The 22,678-nt window shown below is 44.1% G+C and overlaps 3 protein-coding genes and 1 non-coding gene across 4 annotated transcripts; 1 reads left to right on the forward strand and 3 right to left on the reverse strand.

The window, feature by feature from the left end:
• Positions 1 to 5,880: 5,880 nt before the first annotated feature.
• On the reverse strand, positions 5,881 to 11,660 carry LOC136426455 (uncharacterized). Its single transcript, XM_066415119.1, has 2 exons — positions 11,544 to 11,660; positions 5,881 to 10,072 (listed from the first exon to the last, which is right to left on the reverse strand). The coding sequence occupies exons 1-2, from the start codon at positions 11,632 to 11,634 to the stop codon at positions 6,936 to 6,938; spliced, it is 3,228 nt and encodes a 1,075-aa protein (XP_066271216.1). The 5' UTR covers positions 11,635 to 11,660; the 3' UTR covers positions 5,881 to 6,935.
• Positions 11,661 to 12,937: 1,277 nt separating this feature from the next.
• LOC136426456 (uncharacterized) lies at positions 12,938 to 14,233 on the reverse strand. The gene is made up of 2 exons (XM_066415120.1): positions 13,452 to 14,233; positions 12,938 to 13,048 (listed from the first exon to the last, which is right to left on the reverse strand). The coding sequence occupies exons 1-2, from the start codon at positions 14,154 to 14,156 to the stop codon at positions 12,938 to 12,940; spliced, it is 816 nt and encodes a 271-aa protein (XP_066271217.1). The 5' UTR covers positions 14,157 to 14,233.
• An 817-nt stretch (positions 14,234 to 15,050) lies between these two features.
• Trnaa-agc (transfer RNA alanine (anticodon AGC)) lies at positions 15,051 to 15,123 on the forward strand. Its single transcript has one exon. It is a non-coding gene; the product is annotated as a tRNA-Ala (tRNA).
• A 657-nt stretch (positions 15,124 to 15,780) lies between these two features.
• Positions 15,781 to 22,176, reverse strand: LOC136426458 (uncharacterized). The gene is made up of 4 exons (XM_066415122.1): positions 21,344 to 22,176; positions 20,722 to 20,828; positions 19,662 to 19,876; positions 15,781 to 19,328 (listed from the first exon to the last, which is right to left on the reverse strand). Exons 1-4 carry the CDS (start codon positions 22,052 to 22,054, stop codon positions 15,808 to 15,810), a joined length of 4,554 nt encoding a protein of 1,517 aa, XP_066271219.1. The 5' UTR covers positions 22,055 to 22,176; the 3' UTR covers positions 15,781 to 15,807.
• Positions 22,177 to 22,678: the final 502 nt, after the last annotated feature.

Here is a 22,678-nt window from a genome sequence, read left to right on the forward strand (position 1 = left end):
GTTTGCGTCGTTTTTTTCATTATCTGATAGGCAAGTATGTCACATGTTATCTTTACATAATCTGAGCGCGCCCCCGGTGGTGTTACAATCTTTATTGACACAACACAATTAAAGTGACTTTCGTAAGGTCTACTACATATATACATAATATACAAACGAATAGGTGCATACAAATGAGTTTGATTACGCACAATCATATGGGATAGAGCAACATATCGAAATTTAACGTCCGTACACTCATACATTGCTTGTTCTAATGTCCACTTCTTTGATGTATTTACCTATCTGTACACAGTAAGGGTTATCACCTAGTGTTACATGATGGGGAGTGCTGGGTCTATAAACGTCCAGGGACAGGGACAAGGATCTTTCAGAAAAGTTAGAACTTGATGGGTTAGTTTCAAACATTTCTCCCCTCCCTTCACAGAAGTCATGTAGTTTCGAGTCCGAGAACACCCCTCGGAGTGGGAGGCAAGGAAATTCATATTTTGACCTATGAGTCCTAGATCGTCCGCTGATCAAGTTTAGGCAAACCTTTCATTTTAATAGCTTCGGGTATTCCAGTATGAAAATATAAGCTTGGTCACCTTCTAGAATTGTCAACGTGTACTTGCATAGTCAGTATTTACGTAACCGGTAGACAAAGACGCCAAGTTCTCCCCAACTTCACACCAGATTGGTCTGCAACATTCGTGGTTTGCCCAACTCCATGTTTATCAATATCTAACGGGGGATGGAAGGGATTTCCACAAGCTGTTTGCTGTGCAACATAGGAAGAAGGCAGTTAGTACAAACAAACGTTTAAGGATTATCTCAACATTACTCTCCTGGATGAAATGCATACATTGCAGATCAATCTCTTCCAAAATAACGTCGCAGACAATTAGCGGTTGTTTTTAGAGCTGCAAGCTGATATTGCGTGCACAGTCTGTACTCGATCATTCGGTACGTCCTGCTGCCATGGCGCGGCGGGCTCCTGACCTTCCCGTCCGGAACCTTCGGGCAGACCGAACCAACGCCCCCGGAGTCAGCGGACCGCAGGACACCAGGCAAAAGGTGACCATCGGAGGCCGACTGGTGGAAGACGTCATCAACCAGCTGCACGCCAACCCCTTTTACAACTCCAGGGAATCTACAGGTTAGTACGAAATTCAGGGTGAAATGTAACATTTGGGGGCTGATCAGGAAAGGTAAAGATGATGAAAATTGAAAATGATCTGAAAGGTGCATCCAGGTAGCAAGATACATAAGACAACAGCTACACAAGCAACTGGACAGATTTTGGAAAAGGTCGGACGTTTCAGATACCATCCATTATCGACTACCTTTCGTCAGTAACTGGCACAGAGGCAAGGTAATAAATGCTACCTGAAACGTCTGACCGTTTCAACGTCTATCCAGTTGCTTGAGTAACTGTTATCGTGCGGATTTAAAAGGTACTTTAAAATAATTTCGCAATTAGATGACAGAATACAATTCTGAATTGAAGGAAACCGTGGAAACGGCCCCGGGGTCCTCGGGCCGAACGGGCGGCAGGACAGAAGCGGGGGACCGGGGGTGCACTACTCTCCAAGCAGAGGTTGAATGGGCAGATCGTCACCGTTTTATCATATGCCGTCATTTTTTGTCGCTAGCCCATTCTGAATGGGCTAGCGACAAAAAATGACGGCATATGATAAAACGGTGACGATCTGCCCATTCAACCTCTGCTTGGAGAGTAGGGTGCACGCCAACACTGCCGGCGGCTCGACTGAGTCCTCAGGTCAGTATTGTTCGTGTACATCACATGTAGGATATATAGTGAGCCCGTCTCCGAGCAGATGTGGAGTAGATGATCATGACTTTTTCTGACTGCCGAGATTCTAGCTGAAAGTCGACACTTTTGGGCTAACCCCACATCTGCGTGGTCAGTGATTAGGCGACACCATTTTATAAAGAAACAACCTTACTGAAAATGCACTTCAAATCTCTAACCAGCGCCTGAGATCTTTCTTGAACCCCGATGTCGTTTTCAAATGCTTTGACGGCAATATCACAGAGTACTGTGTTGTTACATAAAGCATCATTACATCTTGTCGTTCCAGTAAACATAAATACTCAACAGTTAGAAAGGCAAGGATTGCGTTTGGGAGGGTAATTTGAAATGACCGATACTGTTTTTCTTTTATGAGTCTTCAGGGTGACCCTTCAATTCACACAATTTGAAGCTCCTATTGTTGATGTTACTGTGCGAATCGCTGTGAAAATAGGCAGGATGAATGTCTTTATAAATATCACTTCATGTTGCAGATGAACCAGAGGAACGAAATGGCTGGCGTGGTCGAGTACGTCATTTTCAGTCATTCCCCCGGCTGGTCAGCGTTGTCAAGACGACCGTCGTCATAGTAACATTGATGACATCTCTTGCACTCATCCTGGTGCAAATCACCACCCCACAACCGGATTTTGACGCGGTCAGTTTCTCCTTGCTTCTCCCTTTGTTTTTGCATGAGTTTTAACTATAATGGACAAAGCCTTGTCGTAAGTACGTTCTTTAGCAAAGTTTCCATGTATAAAAGACTAGCCTAGACACGAAATCTATCTATCAACAAATGAGCACTTAAGAACATATGATTTTTTGTTAAAAGCTTATATTTTTGCTTCTTTTCGCCACAGTTTATCAGCCGGTCAGCACTGGTCGGCCGTCTTCAGAACCTCGAAAAAGGTCTCCAAGACCGCGAAACTATCTTCAGCCGTCTGGCAGACACAGTCTCCGCCCTTAAGGAACAAGTCGAGAACCGGTCAGCATTCATCAATCGTCAAGAAAGCAAAGCATCCACCCTCGAGAAGCGACTTGACAACTGCTCGGCACTGGACAACCACCTCACTAAGAACAGCTCTTCACTGCCCGGCCATTTCAAGAACGAGGTATCAACCGGAGAGGGGTGTTTTTTCTACCGTTCAGAACTAGGCCACCTTCTGGAGGACCGAGTATCGACCCTTGAAGATCGCCTTGAAAACCGCTCATCCATTGCCAGCCCTTTTGAGAACCGAGTATCGACACTTGAAGAACGCCTTGAGAAACAGTCAGCCCTTGCCATTGCCAATCCTCTTGAGAACCGAGTATCGACCCTTGAGGAACGTCTTGAGAACAGTGCAACGCTGGGCAGCCATTTGAAGGACGAGCTATCAACCCTTGAGAAACGCCTTGACAACCGTGAAGCACTAGTCACCCGTCTGGAGGACCAAATATCGACCCTTAAAGAGCACAGCAAGACCTGCTCAGCACGTGTTGGCCGTCTGGAGGGCCAACTATCAAGCCACAACCAGCGACAAGAGCAAGGAAAAGTCCTGTTCAGCCGCGGGCAACACAAAGTATCGGCATTTGAGAAAAGTCTCAAGACGCGCGTAGATTTGGTCAACCGTCTAGCGGTCCGAGTATCGGTCCTGGAGGAACGCCTCAAAAACCAATTAGCACTGGAGGACCAAGTATCAACCCTTGAAGAGCAAAGCAAGACCTGCTCAGTTGGGGTCAGAAATCTGGAGGGCCAAATATCAAGCCAAAACAAACGCCTGGAACGCCTAGCGACTACCGTGAAGAAACGCCTCAAGACTCGCTCAGCAGACATCAGCCATCTGAAGGACCAAGTATCGGCCCTTGAGGAACGTCTCGACAACCGCGAAGAGCTGTACAGCCAGTCAGCCCTTGAGACACGCCAGGACAAGAAGCAAATCGACCACGTGCAGCCGGCGATACCACCACAGTCGAACCCGAAGGCTGGACTGTGCAACAAAGCAGGTTCGTAGAAAAGTCATTGGAAGAGTACTAATACGAGCACAATATTGCTATTTTGTTCGAAAGAAAGATCTGTGTTCGTAAAATGCAATGGCAAATATGTGGCTATGTTTGACACGACTAACATTCTGCAATTTCTTAGCAGCACTCATTGTAAAACCACCTTTCCTCCAGTTGTGGTTTGATATTCTCATGCGAAAGCCGATAATGTTGCCGTTTTCTGCAAAAGGTAGACTGAAAACAGGGAATTTTCTCTTGCCTTTAGCTTTTGTAGGACACGTTTTCAACATAAAGTCACCCGACGGCACGTACAAGTACACATTTGAGGAAGCTCGCCAGGCATGCGCAGAGAGGGGAGCCGTCCTGGCGTCCCTTACCCAGATGCTCCAGGATCCGCCGAACACAAATTGGGTGTGCAGATGCGGATGGTTGTCGGACGGCAGAGCTGGCATAGCCATGCACACCGCCAGGTAAGTGTGCGAGCAAGGCAGCGCAGTCTTTAATACGTACCTACGATCAAATTTTTAGTAATTTGACTGAAGTCCATTGGGACACAGCACAGACCTTTTACAGAACTATGTCCACTTTGCTTACAATTCATTTTTTTTAAGGTCGGACTGTCTGAATAGGACAGGATTCTACCAGTGCACCAGCCGCTTGCTGTGGAACGCCTGGTGCTTCTGCCCCGCCGGCAGTCGTCACGACTGATCCGTTGCGGCGAGAAGAATCAAGACCGAAACCGATACGGCCATGTGGTACAAGTAGTTGCTACATATTTAGTACCTGCCACAATGTTGCAGTTGTCATGTAGGGTTTTACGTGTTTATCAGAGTTTTGTAGTTTTGAATTTTTTTCAGAGTTTTGTAGTGCCACATTTGGAGGAAAATTAATTTATATGAGCATGCGTTTGCGTAGATGTGGATTATAGTCTGTTTAAACCTTCTTACTTCCTGAAGCTGTTTGCGGCTTCTAGCTTTCAGGAACTTTAAACAGCTGTTTTTGATCTTGATGTATAATAATAAATAAATGTAGGACCTTGATTGCATTTATATGCTCTTACAAGCTAACTGCAGGTCATGGTAATGAAGCAGGCCAACTACAATGATAATGATTTCCTTCTTCAATAGAACCACCAAGATACACAAATAACATCATTCTGTTATTCCCCTGATGTAAAACATGTGCATTATACACATGTGCACCAGACATGATTCTCATTGTTACCTGACCGTCGGAGGATTCTGCAGAACACCTTCCTGGGAATAGACAGCAAGGTTATTCCCCGCCAGTTGTCGCAGTTGCTTCGATCTCCCTTCTTGGGAATCTTGAAGATGAGCCCTTTGCTCCAGTCTTAAGGAATGACTTCGTGTTGCCAAATTTTGGCAAAGAGGTCGGTGAGTAGCAGCGTAGCTGTAGCACAGTCTGCCTTCAGAAGTTCTGTGATAGAGTTAGCTGGTCATAAATATGGCATATGGAACCTTTTGACAAGTTGAGATCTAGAACAATGCGCATGTTAAAGGTGCATAAGATGTGGCTGTATGTGTGGTGGACATGCAAGGAGTAGCATGTATTCGTGTTAGTTCTGTTCTAGCAAAAATGTAAGAAAATTTCAACTGACAAAGGCTGTTGATGTACTGAGGCTGAAGATAATTATGTGTTTCAAATCAACATACATCTACGTATTTTGTTACCAACACGCAATGGTGGACATTGCCAAAAGAATTCAAGGTTGTTGTACTTTAGTGTTCTTAGTAGAGAAAAGTCAGCCATACTACAAAGTCCTGTACTGTTGTCGTGATGTTTGAATACATCCATACGTGCTGAATACATCCATAAAAAAACAGCTGTATAGTGCCTATTTAGTCTTTTAAAAGGTGTAACGTGATGACATCGAGTGTCTATATTTAGAATTCTAGATCGTCTTCTGGTGATCGTGAATAAACCTATCTTGAAAAAATGGTGTACCTTTCTTTCATTCTAGCATCCTTTCAGGCTCTAATGTGATTTTGTTTGTCTGTGCTAGGATAAAATGTTCTTTACCATCAGACGATCACGCAAAGATCTCTTCGAACTACATTTTATTCAACTCACATGACAGAGACCCTGTGTCCAGTCAACTCCCGGTTTGACACCCGACCTCTCTCCCAGCCCAGGGTTCTCTCTTCCCTGGGTTCTGGCCAATACCATTCTCTGGTGTCGGGGAGGTGACACCTGTCATATAACAGTCTGTAAATCAGTCTCTAGCGCCATAGGGCTTAACTGGTTTACTTTAAATTCTGCAACACAAACATGAGGAGGTCTTTGTCCTCTGGACTGACTATCATAGACACTAAGCAAATATTGAAAGTACAAAACCTGTCAGCTTCATCCAGCTATGGCTGCCTTTCTGCGAGACATTTCGTTTATCATTCAATGAGTCTGTTATGCAGAACTTTCACCGTCAGCTTCATAAAGGTTCAATTCAGTTGCTTGAAGTAATACATTCAAACTTGTGCTCACAGCTTGTGACACTTTTGACACATGCGGATAAAACTACCAATTTATCAATCAGCCATGAGAAATCCCATCTTTTGCATGTGTTAATGCGAGTGCAGAAGAGAACAAGGTCGGACCGCGCTATAGTGACACTTTGCTCACACCTCTACAGACAATATAGATGGCATAAACCTAGGTACTCTTTACATAATCTCATATTTGATAAATACATAACACAGATATAATATTATACGCACATATTCTATACTTTCAGTTCACATAGATCCACAATATGCCTTAATCATGAAACCTATCAATCAACCTCACCTCCACATATACATCTTACACCAACGGATGAAGACATAACTATAGGCATACACTTACAAATATTCTATACTTACATATTTCTCCACAGTATGCCTTGATTATACGACCTCTAGTAAGTTTTATCACTTAGCTACAAACGTTTTTTTGTTGGTGTTCTTTTGTTTTGGCCCGTCTGACCTGTGACCTCTTACGTCATCGTGACGTAGTCAGTTAAGCTAAGCGGTGCCGCATGTCAATTTCGTGTCTCGTTTCTTTGGATATTGTTTTGTACGTTTGTGAGATTGTGTAGGGTAATTATCCCGTAAGAGAGGTCGTTATGTAGTTTCGATTATCACATTAAACCTCCTGCTTGTGGTGACTATTCTTTATTGTAAGCGGCCTTTTGGTTTTTGATAAGGTCTCTAGTCATAGTCAGACCCTCAAGTGTTCGTTCAATGTCAGGATGTGCGGTATCCTCGTCATAGATACTCCTACTCATCTTCAAGGACTGTTCAAAATAGCCGACGGCTTCTGTGTTATCACCAAGATTCGCACAGATGACACCTGAATTGTGAAGTGACTTGGCAATTTCAGGATGTGCAGTGTTCTCACCAAAGAAAAGCCGCCTCATCTTTAGTGCCTGTTCAAAATATCTGATGGCCTTTCGGTGATAACCTAACTTAGACCAGGCGATACCTAAGCAGTCAAGTGGCTGGGCGATGTCAGGATGTGCGGTATTCTCACCATAGGCCTTCTGCATCATCTGTAGTGACTGTTCATAATAGCTGATGGCTTTTCTGTGATCACTAAGGTCATCCCAGGCGACACCCAAGTTATGGAGTGACTTCGCGATGTCAGGATTTGTAGTGTTCTTACCGTAGATAGTCTGCCACATCTGTAGTGCCTGTTCATGATAGCTGATAGCGTTTTTGTGATCACCAAGGTGACACCAGGCCTCCCCCAAGTTGTTAAGTGACGCCGCGATGTCAGGATGTACGGTGTTCTTACCATAGATAGTCCACCTCATTAGTAGTGACTGTTCATGATAGCTGACGGCCTTTCTATAATCACCGAGGTCCCTCCAAGCGTTACCCAGGTTGTGAAGTGACCTGGCGATGTCAGGATGTGCATTGTCCGCACCATAGATACCCCGCCTCATCTGTAGTGACTGTTCATGATAGCTGAGGGCCTTTCTGTGATTACCAAGGTGCCTCCGGGCGTCACCCAATGTGTTAAGTGACGCCGCGATGTCGGGATGTGCGGTGTTATCACCATAGATAATCCGCATCATCTGTAGTGACTGTTCATGATAGCTGACGGCCTTTCTGTAATCACCAAGGTGACACCAGGCCTCACCCAGGTTGTGGAGTGACTTCGCGATGTGAGGATGTGCAGTGCTCTCACCATGGATACTCCGAATCATCTGTAGTGCCTGTTCATAATAGCTGACGGCTTTTCTGTAATCACCAAGGTGACCCCAGTCGTTACCCAGGTTGTTAAGTGAAAACGCGATGTGAGGATGTGTATTGTTCTTACCATAGATACTCCGCATCATCTGTAGTGACTGTTCCTTGTAGCTGACGGCCTTTCTGTAATCACCAAGGTCACTCCAGGTGACTCCCAAGTTGTTAAGTGACGACACAATGTCAGGATGTGCGGTGTTTTCACCGTAGATATTCCTGTACATCTGCACTGACTGTTTAAAACAGCTGACGGCCTTTCTGCGATCGCCAAGGTCCCTCCAGGCGATACCTAAGTTGTTAAGTGACGACGCGATGTCAGGATGTGCATTGTCCGCACCATGGATACTTCGCTTTATCTGCAGTGCCTGTTCATGACAGCTGATGGCTTTTCTGTATTCACCGAGTTTGATCAAGGTGGCACCCAAGTTGTTGAGTGATGACGCGATGTCAGGATGTGCGGTGTTCCCACCATATTTAGAGATATCATTTTTAAGTGCCGATTCTCTACACAGTTTCTCTTTTTCGTACTCACACAGACTTTCATATACCTCTGCTTGTAATCTTGGTGAATTATCAAACAGTATGGGCGGTGGCTGTTTTTGTAGTTTGATTTTTACAGGTTCTTGCATAAAAGATTTTAAAGGCCTTGCTGTGTAGTGATACCTCATCAGTTGTTTGGTGTTTGAGAAGTAAAACACTTTCCTCAACTTCTCCCCGATATCTGTGTCGGCAGACATGTACGATAAGGCTGACATGTTCTCCACCTGCCCACGGTTGTTCATGTATGTCCGCAGCCTCAGTTCTGCTGAGATGCTGACCAACACCGTTAAGTGATGCGCGTTCTCACTGTTGATGACTCCGTTCATGTTCATCTTCTGAATAGTCTCCCAGATTGTGGTGCGTTTTATACCACGCAGTAATGCCCAACACGACACTGCAAGGGTTGAAAATCGATATATTTCTTTCTTCACATTCAGCAGAGTAGATGTTGGGGATTTCAGTGTGAAAAATTTATCATCATTTGTTTCTTCGGTCATTATGTCCAATGCTTGTATCATAGATATTGCCCCATTATTACTTTGGAGTTGCCATGTCCATAAAATGGAATACACATCGACCAAGTCCTGCTCTCCTGTGATCAAACACACGTTCCCCAATATGCTGGCCAGATGGTAGTCTTTCTCTGTATAAAGCTGCATGTCTTTCTTTAAGATGTTTGTCATCTCGGTTGGTGTGTGAATAAGTCCGCACGTTTTACCCCTGCCCAGTGGAGTCTTGCATGCATGCGGCATGGCTCCATCAAACGAAAACCCGCGCGGTGTGACAGAGTCGTAGAACCAGTTGTCCAGTGGGTTGTCTGAGGAGAAATCGTTGAGTGACTTAATCGCCATGGCCGGGAGAATGGTTTCTCCCAGGTTGATGACTTTGAGGTGCAGATAGTGAGTGAGGTTGCGGAAATATTCAACGTTATTCTCTGTTTCCTCCTCTATCAAGATGGCGAATTCCAGATCAGAGTACGGGGTTGCTAATCCTGTAGCCTGTGAACCTAGGCCTATCATGGCGTACTTACAGGGAGGGGGACCCATTACCTCCATACACTCATCTACAAGGCTAGCTATGAAAGTTTTTCTCTGTTGAACAATAGTCTGAAACAATATTATGATTACTTCCGCTCTTTTCTTCTCCACTTCTCTTATCTTAGGATCATCGTCATCCAGGCTGTAGGGATCTATCTCCTGCTCGATTCCTTTGATCTCATCTTCCACATGCCTCCGACTTTCCGACAAGGAGAACTTGTGTTTCTCTATTTCGCTGATGTCCACTGCTTGCTCGATCCCCAGCACGTGCTCAACAAACAACTGGCTAATTGTTAGGATCGTTTGTTTGATACCTTCTCTGCCTTCTAGCCTTGCTCTGACCAGTGCTGCATTACAGAGTGCTGCAGCCTTAGTGAAGTCACTTCCGTCTTTCGACTGCATTCCTCTCTTGAGGTAGACATCGCTCAGCTTGTACAGGGGTTCCACTTCTTTGTCGAACTGCTCTGAGACTGAATCTGAATGAAGCAATAGTTTCGGGTTATGAACTTCAATGACATTTTTAGTATGACTAATCGGCAATATTTGCAACATGCTAGTAAATATTAAAACCTGTTCAAACTTACCGTTATTTTGGCAACCAATAAATGTTTATGATTTATCATGTGCCTTTAGTATTTTACATATTTGATTCATGGAACTGGGTGATTAAAAATCTTAAACGGCGGGGGATGATAAGTTGATAATTTTGCAAAACGCAACTACTCAAAAACAAAATACGATACTTCAATCAGATTTGTATTAGAGATTTTGAGGAAATAATGTCTTCCCCTTTAATGCTTCGGTCACAATTGGAAAAAGGGGCCCTGCCGGGTAGTTCCCGGGCTTTCGTTTGGCACTTCCGTGCGGGACCCCTACGTGGCCCCGTGGGGCACCCTGCGGCTACCAGGATATTTTTTGGCCCGGCGGGGACCCGAGAAAAATTTAGTTCTGACTTAAATTCTACCCGGGCCCCGCGGACAAAACGACGCCGTGACCTCAACGTGAAAACACCGCGAGGTACCCCTCCGGTTGCCAGCAGTCCACCGTGACAAGTAATTATTTGTCTATTTTCTTGTTTGTATTCGATTTTCACAATAACATCAATTGTTTCAGCAATTTTTTTCCTTATAGCAGAGATTGGGCTTTCGAGTTTAATTTTTCATCTATCATTACCCCAAAAACGTTGGTCTGTTTCTCTTTTCTATTAGGAACATTTTGGCTTTGAAGATATCATAACTTTGATTTTTACTTCAGAAAATAAGGCAATTTTCCTTTGTAGAATTTGTTTGTAACTTATTTGCTTCAAACCACATACTTTCCACATATCTTGGTAAGCCAGTTGTATCAGATAATCAAAGTTTTTGTGGGAAAGCGATATTGGTGTCATCGCCAAAGAGTATAGAATTAAGTATTGTTATGTTTTGAAACAAACCAAGTGCACAGAGTGTATGTGTGTACTTCCGTAAGACTCGGTCAGGTGTGTGACGTTACAGATCAGGTGAGCATAACTAAGGCGTAAACTTCGTATATCGACGTGTTTCTTTTTGAGCCCCAGTGCAGTTTTATATACCCCCAAGATATGAAGAGTGCCCACCAGGAGCCTGCCTGATGCCCGACCATCAGGCATTCGGCAGGGACCCTACTACTGCCCCACCTGGATGTGATAAGTACCCGGTACCCTGTCGGACCCCACAGGGGTCACTACAAGACACCGTCAGAGCAACTGACGGGTACCTACCTGAGACCAACCAATGAAGGTGACATAATTTTACAAAAATGCCGCGAGTGCCTGCCGGAGCACCCCGGGACCCCTGCAGGGCAGCGTGAAGGATACTTTTAATTGTGACCAAGACAGTCGGTGCCCCTCGGACGTCAGAGCCCGGCCGGGGCTACATCCCCGACGGGCACCGGCGCAATTGTGACCTAAGCATTAGCAGGTTGTATTACCTTTCACATGAACGGCCTTGAGCGCTGCTGCAAAGTGCTGCTCTGCTGAGTCCAAGTCTCCCGACTTTACAGCCTCGACACCTTTCTGCATGTGTTCTTTGCACTGCCTGGTTTACAGAGTAAGGCCACATCAAGTAATTTTTATGGATGACATCAGCGCGCTCATTAATTTTCGCCTGATTTCGAAATAAAAAACAAGAAATTTCATTGCCCTCCGACGGTGGTCAACATGACAAAAATTGGCAAATATGTCGTAAACGTTGACAGTCTAAGGTGTTTCATTGTATATGAATACCCAGTGTAGTTCCTGCCCATGATGGTATAATATCAAGCTGTTTTCTGCATTTGATATAGTAAGGACATTATATGAATAATGGGGGGGGGGTCTAGTTAATTAAGCTGTGTACCCAAGGTGTTTCATTGCATATGAGTGCCCAGTGTAGTTGCTTCAGATGATGGTACAACAAGCTCTTTTCTGCATTTGTTGTAGTTAGTCTATTGAGATGTATCCCCATCTACAAGGACATGTTTACATTAAATCAAGGAGGTTTTATATTATATATGAAACCTCATTGGATGAATACAGGAATAAAAGACCTGTTGGTCATGATATCATATTTCGTCATCTCAATTCTTGTTTAACAAGACTTATGATCTCGAAATTTGAAAAAATAGAAATCTTGTTTTTTTTGGCCCGCCTTGTTTTTTTTTCGCCCTATCTCATTAATTTTGGAGTCTGCGGAGGATGTCATCCATAAAATTTACTTGCTGTGGCCTAACGGAGGTACAAGTTGATGAAACGTTTAAATTGATATCACTTTATTTAAGAGTCACCAAAATTGAGGAAACTATGCGTAGGTGAAAAGTATCATAGATACGTTTGCTACCTTTTACTTGAAAATGCTGTTAGAAAAATCCTGCTAGTCTAAACTATGTATAAATTTCTTGTCGTTTCTGTGTCTACAATTCGTTGTGCGTTCAAACGCTCTATCCAACATACTCTGGTTTTCGACATGAAAGTCCTCAAACCTTGAAGGGAAGTTAGTCAGATTCGAAGTTGCGACAAAATTTGGACGCAAATGCATAATGGCCACATAGTCTAGCTCAACAAACTACTGCTTTATTTTTACTCATACATATTCATGGATATAATTACCAGCCTCTCTATCCTGCCACTTGCTACATTATGTAATCAAACACCACAGGGTATCTGTTACACCTCTAGTAACCATGGTGACAGCCGTCTGGTCCAGGTCATTGGCATTTTTTGTCACAAGAGGAAGAAGTAACGGAGAAAAAACAGTATAGTTCCCTTCCGTAAACGTAATTCAAGACAAAATGACCAAACATGAGCTAACGTAACAGAAGACATGAAACTATTCGACTGACGTCACTCACTTGCTATTATCTGCACTAGTAAGGTCATGACCTTGATAAATAGTGGAAGTGACCTTGTCTGGTCCAGTTGGCAGCCATGTGTTCGTCTTCTTGCTCTTCAGGATCATCTAAAAGTACCAATTGAATCAACATTCATGTTTGTAGATAATAGTAATTGCCAACACTAACATTACAAAGTCTAAGTATGATAAAATGATATAATATAATGATACAAATATAACAGTTAATATTATGATACAACAAGTCCAAATTTAAGCAATATCAATGTATGAGTGAACGATGCTAATACATAGCAATTGCATACGCTAAAATCTCTAACATTAACATGTAACAACAGATTCAAAATCAGCATTAACACATGGATGGACTATATTGACATCAACACCCCGGTCGCTGAGACGCATGGCGTGTTGCTATACATGTACACAGTACACATTACTGCAATACAACTAACACTGTTTACACTACTACAACAGCGAACATGACACCGTACGGAACTACATAACTTACCCGTCTCCTTGCTGCCTGCATGTCTCTCCTGACTTTTGCTGCGTGCAGTAAGCGATGTGTGAGGACGGTTTTCCCATGTGGATCGCCACATCGCTCCAGGGCTGTGCTGTACAGGGCTGTAGCCTTGGTCAAGTGTCTAGGCTCCTTTAAGTCTCTTCCTCTCTTAAGGTTCACGTCTCCGAGACTTTTCAAAGCCTCTACTTCCAACATATTATTCCTATTCGCTATTCCAGCGACAAAAATCTTCGTGTAGCCATCTATAATTGAGTCCATATGGCCACCCTTAGTCCATTTACTGTCCAAGTCTTGAAAGATTTCTGACGTCCTTACAACAGAGTAAATTTTTGTGTCACTGATTGAGCCAACAACTTTCTGCGTGAGTTTCTCGGCGAGTTTGACCCTATGTTGGAGAGACTCCCCTTCCCCCGGGTTCTCACACCGGAGCAGTGCGGCCCTGTACAGGTTCAGGCCCCGCTCCAAGTTCCGTGAAGCTTCGGTCTTGTAGAGTCTTCCTTTCTCCACGTTCAAGTCTCCCAGGCTCTTCAGTACCTCCACTTCCTGTAGCCTGTCCATATCAGACATGGCGGCCAGAAGGGCGCGGCCGTACCCCGTCTCGGCCAGGTCATACCTGTTAGCCGTAACAAACCTCCGGCATTGCACGTCTACAGGGAGAAGTGTCCCCGCAACACGCAGCATGTTCGACATGGTGATCAGGCTGGGAATGATGTCCAGATAACAGATCACTAATGATGTCTAGAAACGACTTTTAGTCGCCACGTAAAAAAAACAACGTAAAAGCGGATGTGCCGGCTGGGGGATTTCCAGGTGTGGTGATGACGTAATACTTCCGTATTATCTATTATTGATCTTTAAACTCCCGGCGTAGAAAACAAAGCAGCAGCCATGCAGTGGCTATAGCCTGTTTATTGCTTATGTTTTTTTGCAGGCAATAATGGTTCTGTTTCATGAGATTGAATTCTTCTTGGCTGATTCATCATACTGTAATGTCTAGTCATTTAGAAGTTTAAATGCGAATCGTCAGTCTATGACAGATTGACAAATGGCAAACAATACAGCTTAAGCATGACAACGTGTGAAAAGAGCAAATTATATAAAAATGGGATATGTATTGATAACAATCATGAACATCATTTCTGAAATCATGTCCCCTTTCGCACTCCATTGTTACTGCTGTCGTCACCACATGTGTCTAAACGAGATCGTCCGTATCTAACACCAACAGCTGTTGTTGCTTGTGAAATGGACCGTTCTAGTCGAACACCATATCGAACATATCGAACCCCCTATTCTATTTGGAATACCTCCGTCAAGAACAGCGCTAGTTGGACAGAAATGGCACGTGTTCAGCAGGTTATGTACATTTGTCACAGTTTTTTCACTGTATTGGCTGCATGAAAGCTCATGAAAAAAACAAAAGACAGTCTGCATATTCGACAGCCAAGCGCGCGCGGCCGTTTTTGTCCGTCAAGGGCTGTTTTTGACGGACTATTCGAAATAGAACAGGGGCGGGGCTTATGGTGTTCGAACTGGATCGGTCCATTTAGCTAAGAGCTTGGATCTCCAACTGCAAGTGTGGGTGGGGATGTAGCTCAGATGGTAGAGCGCTCGCTTAGCATGCGAGAGGTACGGGGATCGATGCCCTGCATCTCCAGTTTCTTTTTTCTTATTTTTGGCAACGCCTCTGTGGCGAGCCATATGGTATTGTATTGTGTGTAGGTTGTGAATATTCTAAGAATTGTACAGGCAATTGTCCACGGGCATTTTAAGCCAATAAGAGTGTTTGGAATGTTAGTCAGCAGTACAAAGGAATCCAGCAACCACCGTCGTCATGACAATGTCTTTTTATCATTGCCAATCTTGTTTCAGTTTTATCTTACTAGTATTCCTGATTATCACCATTATCAGTTTCTTTGTTGCTTAATATATTTGTAAGATATATAGTAGTCTTCCCACTATGTTATTTTGTCATTTTGTCATTTTAATGTCAGTTTTGCTGATTACAAAGAAACAAAGACGCTAGTTTCTCCCCAACTTTACAACAAATTGGTCTGCACCAGTCGTAGAAATGTACAAATGTCACTCTTTCATCATTCTGTTTGTTCAACCAACTGCTATTAAGGTTGGAACGAGCTATAGGGGACACCTTTTGCTCACACATCTCCCTAGAATAGATCATAGACTCGGGTCATTGTGACGTCGTCAGTTGAGCCAAGCAGTGGCAGTTTCGTGTCTCATTTCTTGAGTTAATGTACGTATGGTCATTGTTCGGTCACAGAGGTCGTTTCAATTATCACATGAAACCTTCTAGTTAAACTTTCAAGTTAGTTTGTTGAAACTATTCTTTATAATTATCGGACATTTGGTTCTCAATAAGAAGCCTACGAGCCAAAGTCAACGCCTGAAGTGTGTTTTCAATGTCTGGATGTGTGGTATCCTCGCCATAGATACTCCGCTTCATCTGTAAGGACTGTTCAAAATAGCTGACGGCTTCGCTTGGATCACCAAGTTGCCCACAGATGACACCTAAATTGTTAAGTGATTTGGCAATGGCAGGGTGTGCAGTGTTCTCACCAAAGAAAAGCCGCCTCATCCTTAGTGCCTCTTCATAATAGCTGACGGCCTCTCTGTGATAACCTAAATGTTCCCAGACGATACCCAAGTTGTTAAGTGACTGGGCAAGGTCAGGATGTGCGTTGTTCTCACCATAGACCTTCCGCCTCATCTGCAATGACTGTTCATAATAGCTGACAGCCTTTCTGTGATCACCGAGGTTGCTCCAGGCGGTACCCAAGTTGTTAAGTGAGTCGGCGATGTGAGGATGTTCAGTGTTAGCACCATAAATACTCCGATTCATCTGTAGTGACTGTTCACAATAGCTGACGTCCTTTCTGTGATCACCAAGGTACCTCCAGGCGGTACCCAAGTTGATAAGTAACGACGCGATGTGAGGATGTGCAGTGTTTTCACCATAGATACTCCTGTTCATATGTAGTGACTGTTCATAATAGCTAACAGCCTTCCTGTGATTACCAAGGTCACTCCAGCTGGCACCCAAATTGTTAAGTGTCCCAGCGATGTGAGGATGTGCGGTGTTCTTACCATAGATACTCCACTCCATCTGTAGGGACTGTTCATAATAGCTGACGGCCTTTCTACGATAACCAAGGTCCCACAAGGCGCTGCCCAAATTCTTAAGTGACGCCGCGATGTGAGGATGTGTATTGCCCTCACCATAGATAAACCTGTACATCTGTAGTGACTCTACAAAATAGATAACAGCCTTTCTATGATCACCAAGGTCCCTCCAGGCGGTACCCAAGCTGTTGAGTGACCCGGCGATGGCAGGGTGTGCGGTGTTCTCACCATATATAATCAGCCTCATCTGCAGTGACCGTTCATGATAGCTGACGGCCTTTCTGTGGTCACCAAGGTGACACCAGGCCTCACCCAAGGTGTTGAGTGAGTTAGCAACGTCAGGGTGTGCAATGTCCTCACCATAGATACCCCGCCTCATCTGTAGTGACTGTTCATAATAGTTGATCGCCTTTCTGTGATCGCCAAGTTCACTCCAGCAGAGACCCAGGTTGTAAAGTGACAACGCGAAGCCAGGATGTGCAATGTCCTCACCATAGATAATCCGCCTCATCTGCAGTGACCGTTCATAATAGCTGATGGCTTTTCTGTGATCAGCAATGCGACTCCATGCACTACCCAAGTTGTTAAGTGAGTTGGCGATGTCAGGATGTGCAGTGCTTTCACCATAGATACTCCTGAACATTTGAAGTGACTGGTCGTAATACCTGATGGCCTTCCTGTGATCACCAAGGTCACGCGAGTCGGTACCCAAGTTGTCGAGTGATATTGCGATGTGAGGGTGTGCAGTGTCCTCACCATAGACACTCCGCCTCATCTGTAGTGACTGTTTGTGATAGCTGGCAGCCTTCCTGTAATCACCAAGGCGACTCCAGGCGTTACCTAAGTTGGCAAGTAACGAAGCGGTGCCAGGATGTGCAGTATTCTCATCACAAATACTCCTGTACATATACAGTGCCTGTTCAAAATAGCTGACGGTCTTTCTGTAATCACCAAGCTGACCCAAGGCGTTACCCAAGTCGTTAAGTAACGACACGATTTCAGGATGTGCAGTGTTCTCACCATAGATACTCCTGTACATCTGTAGTGACTGCTCATAAAAGCTGACGGCCTTTCTGTGATCGCCAAGGTCACTCCAGGCCGTACCAACGTTGCCGAGTGAGTTGGCAATGTCAGGATGTACAGTTTCCTCACCATATTTAGAGAGAACATTCTGCAGTGCCAGTTCCGTGCATAGTGTCGCTTTTTCGTACTCACATAGACTTGCATATACCTCTGCTTGCAATGTTGGCGAATTGTCAAACAGTATAGGAGGTGACTTGTTTTTGATAAGTTGTTGAATAAAGGCCTTCAGTGGTCTTGCTGTATAATAATACCTCATCAGTTGTTTGGTGTTAGAGAAATAAAACACTTTTTTCAACTTCTCCCCAATATCTGTGTTAGCTGACATGGACGATAAGGCCGACATGTTCTCCACCTGCCCACGGTTGTTCATGTATGTCCGCAGCCTCAGTTCTGCTGAGATGCTGACCAACACCGTTAAGTGATGCGCGTTCTCACTGTTGATGACTCCGTTCATGTTCATCTTCTGAATAGTCTCTACGACTGTAGTGGGTTGTATACCACAGAGTAGTGCCCAAGACGACAATGCAAGGGTTGAAAATCGATAGATCTCTTTCTTCACATCAACCAGTCTAGATGTTAGAGCTTTGAGTTTAAAAGTTTGAACGTTTGTTACTTCGGTCAATGTGCTCATTAATTGTAACACAGATATTGCTCCATTACCACTTCGGTGTTGCTGAGTCCATAAAGTGGAGTACTTATCGACCAAGGCCTGCTCTCCTGTGATCAAACACACGTTCCCCAATATGCTGGCCAGATGGTAGCCTTTCTTTATATAAAGCAGCAGGTCTTCCTTTAAAATGTTTGTCATCTCGCTTGGTGTGTGGATAAGTTCGAAAGTTTTACCCCTGCCCAGTGGAGTCTTGCATGCATGCGGCATGGCTCCATCGAACGCAAACCCGCGCGGTGTGACAGAGTCGTAGAACCAGTTGTCCAGCGGGTCGTCTGAGGAGAAATCGTTGAGTGACTTAATCGCCATGGCCGGGAGAATGGTTTCTCCCAGGTTGATGACTTTGAGATGCAGATAGTGAGTGAGGTTGCGGAAATACTCCACGGCACAGTCTGTTTCCTCCTCTATCAAGATGGCGAATTCTAGATCAGAGTACGGGGTTGCTAATCCTGTAGCCTGTGAACCCAAGCCTATCATGGCGTACTTACAGGGAGGGGGACCCATTACCTCCATGCACTCATCTACAAGGCCAGCTATGAACGTTTTTCTTTGTTGAACTATAGTTTGAAACAATGCTACGATTACTTCCGCTCTTTTCTTCTCCACTTCTCTTATCTTCGGATCATCATCATCAAGGCTGTAGGGATCTATCTCCTGCTCGATTCTTTTGATCTCATCTTCCACATGCCTCCGACTTTCCGCCAAAGTCAATTTGTGTTTCTCTGTGTCACCGATGTCCACTGCCTGCTCGATCCCCAGCACGTGCTCCACAAACAACCGGCTAATTCTTAGGATCGTTTGTTTGATGCGCTCTCTGTCTTCTGGCCTTGCTCTGACCAGTGCTGCATTACAGAGTGCTGCAGCCTTGGTGAAATCGCTTCCGTTTTTCGACCGCTTTCCTCTTTCCAGGTAGACATCGCTTAGGTTGCACAGAGGTTCAGTCTCTTTATCGTATTGATCTGTGTTTGACTCTGAATAAAATGATAGTTTCGGGTTATGGGTTACAATGTAATTTTTCATTCGACTATAATTGGCAATATTTTGCAACACGCTAGTAGAAACTTGAAAGAAATTCCGGTCTCTGTGCTCATTTGGCAACTAGTTAATGTCTATGATCTATCAGTTGTATGTTATGTATTTGAAATTTAAAGCTCTAAAATGGTGAGAGGGGTAATAATGTTGCAGTAAGAGACTACACACTTGCAACACACAAAACATCATACGTCAATCAGATTTGAAAATACTTGTGTTACAGACCTTGTCACACGATCTTTTTCCAATGACAACTTTTTATGTTGGATTACCTTTTATGTGGACGGCCTTGAGGGCTGCTGCAAAGTTTAGTTCTGCCTTTTCCAGGTCCTCTGCCTGCAGGGCCCTGCAGCCCTCCTGCAGTTGTTCTGCTGTGTCCAGGTCCCCTGTCTGCAGCGCCCTGCAGCCCTCCTGCAGCTGGTCTGTCGTGTCCAGGTCCCCTGTCTGTAGGGCCCTGCAGCCCTCCTGCAGCTGGTCTTTGTAGACACTGTAGTAGGGGATGATTAGATTGTTATATGTATATGTATATGTAGGTTACTCTTGAATGTAAAAAAAAAACATGTCGTATAACGGCAGTGGGAAGATGTTTCATATATCAAGCATTTTTTTTAGGATAATTGAGGCAAAGTGCCGCTCTGTTCTTTTTGCTGCCTGTTGTTTGCAAAAAAGTAAGTCGATGAAGCATTAAAATCGATGTCGTTTCATCCAGCTACACCAAAATCAGGAGTGTTTTTGCACAGTATTATATAGACGTTTGCTACCTTATACGTAAAATGCTGTTAGAAAATTCTGCAAGTCCTAACTAATAGTATGTTAAAAGATCTAATCGCTTGTGTGCTCTTATAATTTGTTGTATGTTAAAAATATTCTCCAATGTGCTTGGATTTTCGCCATAAAAGTCCTCACAAAGGGAAACTTTGTCATATTCTTAAGCTGAGAGATGATACAACTGGAAAGGCAACATTTGCACGCAGATACATAATGGTTACATGGTCTACCTTAACAAACCACTGCTTTCTTTATTTTTATTACAATATATTCATAGATATGATAACCAGCTTATCCAGCTTAGTCCTGCCACTTGCTACACTATGTAATTGAACACCACAGGGGGTTTGCTACACCTTCAGTAACGATGGTTAGAATCGTCTGGTCCAGATCATTGGCATTATTTGTTTGGAGAACAGTAAGGAGAAGAAACGGAGAAAAAACAAGTTAATTCCCTTCTGTGAAGGTAATCATGAATTGATGTCACATGTACAAAGTAGAATAATAACCGAAGAAGGATTAGTTAGCGTTACATATGAAAACTATTCGATTGACGTCACTTACCTGGCATTATCTACAGTAGTGAGGTCTTGACCTTGAAAAATAGTTGGAGTGACCTTGTTAGGTCCAGCTGACAGCCATTTGTTTGTCCTTTCGCTCTTCAGAGTGATCTAAATTAAAGCAAAATTAATGTCTGAGTTAACAGATGATTATAGATGTTATAATTTCCCTTCACTAACATTTAACGACAGATTCAAAATCAGTCTCACACATGCATGAACGCAATGAATGAACCGGATGGACATCAACACCCGGCCATTGATACGCATGGCGTGTGACCATACAACTAACAATGACAATGTTTGTACACTCAACTGCCATACAACACTGTCGGGCCACGCAAAGTTATCACTGCGAACATGACACCTTACAGGTCAGGAGGTCATCCGTTACTGCAAACACGAGCTTTGTCGTACACAGGTGTCGATAACAAATAGATTACAGCTATATACTGCATAGTGGAGGTGATTATTCAATGTCATCAAATGGCGCACAACCGTCGTTATATATAGTTGCTTATGTCTATGTCTAGAGCAATTTGAAGTTTGCGTTTCAATCATATTGAGGTATGTTGATAACGATAAAACACAAAAGATGTTATCTATGTATGAAGCTAAATACTTACCCGTCTCCTTACTTCCTGCATGTCTCTCCGGACTTTTGCTGCGTGCATTAAGCGATGTGTGAGGACGGTTTTCCCATGTGGATCGTCACATCGCTCCAGGGCTGTGCTATACAGGGCTGTAGCCTTGGTCAGGTGTCTGGGCTCCTTTAAGTCTCTTCCTCTCTTAAGGTTCACGTCCCCGAGACTTTTCATAGCCTCTACTTCTAACATATTGTTCCTCTCTGCTATTCCTTCTACAAGAATCTTCGTGTAGCCATCTATAATGGAGTCCATATGGCTACCCTTAGCCCGTGTCTTATCCAAGTCTTGAAAGATTTCTGCCGTCCTTACGACAGAGTAAATCTTTGTGTCACTGATTGAGCCAGCTATTGGCGTTTTCTGCCTGAGTTTCTTGGTGAGTTTGACCCTATGTTGGAGAGACTCCCCTTCCCCCGGGTCCTCACACCGGAGCAGTGCGGCCCTGTACAGGTTCAGGCCCCGCTCTAAGTTCCGTGAAGCTTCTGTCTTGTAGAGTCTTCCTTTCTCCACGTTCAAGTCTCCCAGGCTCTTCAGTACCTCCACTTCCTGTAGCCTGTCCATATCAGACATGGCGGCCAGAAGGGCGCGGCCGTACCCCGTCTCGGCCAGGTCATACCTGTTAGCCGTAACAAACCTCCGGCATTGCACGTCTACAGGGAGAAGTGTCCCCGCAACACGCAGCATGTTCGACATGGTGATCAGGCTGGTAATGATGTCCAGATAACAGAACACTAACGATGTCTAGAAACGACCTTTAGTCCTCATGTCAAAAAAACAAAAACATAAAAGCAGAAGCTGCGGGAATACCAGGTGTGGTGATGACGTAACTCTTCCGTATTCTCTGTTATTGAACTTTGAACTCCCTGCGTTGAAAACAAAGCAGCCGTCATGCAGTCAAGATTTATTCAGTAGAAAGACTCTTAGTTTGATGCATGTCCTGCCTAGTTTATAATGCTGACAAGCAGTGCGCTCGATTCTAAAACCTTATGACAGAAAGTGAAACCACGATTGACAATTCAAACGTGCAAACATCACATGAGTGGGCACCCACAGCCAAGTGGCCTAGTGTTGAGATATAGCTGTTTGCTGCTTTGGTTTTTTCAGGCAATAATGGTTCTGTTTCATGAGTTTGGATTCTTCTTAGCTTATTCATCATACTGTAATGTCTAGTCTATTACAGATATTCATTTTTGTTTTTAATCACTGCCTGGTCACTCAGAGGATCATTTTACTGGCTAACGAAAGCAGCGTTTGTCTAACCTCCAAGCAGATGTTGAAAGGCAAAATAGTAATCGTAATTCGTAAATCTCAAGCTCC

The sequence above is a fragment of the Branchiostoma lanceolatum genome, chromosome 2 (assembly GCF_035083965.1).
Source record: "Branchiostoma lanceolatum isolate klBraLanc5 chromosome 2, klBraLanc5.hap2, whole genome shotgun sequence".
Classification (NCBI taxonomy): domain Eukaryota; kingdom Metazoa; phylum Chordata; class Leptocardii; order Amphioxiformes; family Branchiostomatidae; genus Branchiostoma; species Branchiostoma lanceolatum.

Coding starts and splice junctions, on each gene's coding strand:
- LOC136426455 (XM_066415119.1), bottom strand. CDS start 11,634: ATGCAGAAAGGTGTCGAGGCTGTAAAGTCGGGAGACTTGGACTCAGCA. Junction 10,073..11,543: donor CAAGGCCGTTCATGTGAAAG/GTAATACAACCT, acceptor TGCTTCATTCAG/ATTCAGTCTCAGAGCAGTTC.
- LOC136426456 (XM_066415120.1), bottom strand. CDS start 14,156: ATGTCGAACATGCTGCGTGTTGCGGGGACACTTCTCCCTGTAGACGTG. Junction 13,049..13,451: donor TGCAGGCAGCAAGGAGACGG/GTAAGTTATGTA, acceptor TGGTACTTTTAG/ATGATCCTGAAGAGCAAGAA.
- LOC136426458 (XM_066415122.1), bottom strand. CDS start 22,054: ATGTCGAACATGCTGCGTGTTGCGGGGACACTTCTCCCTGTAGACGTG. Junction 20,829..21,343: donor TGCAGGAAGTAAGGAGACGG/GTAAGTATTTAG, acceptor GCTTTAATTTAG/ATCACTCTGAAGAGCGAAAG. Junction 19,877..20,721: donor ACTACTGTAGATAATGCCAG/GTAAGTGACGTC, acceptor CCCCTACTACAG/TGTCTACAAAGACCAGCTGC.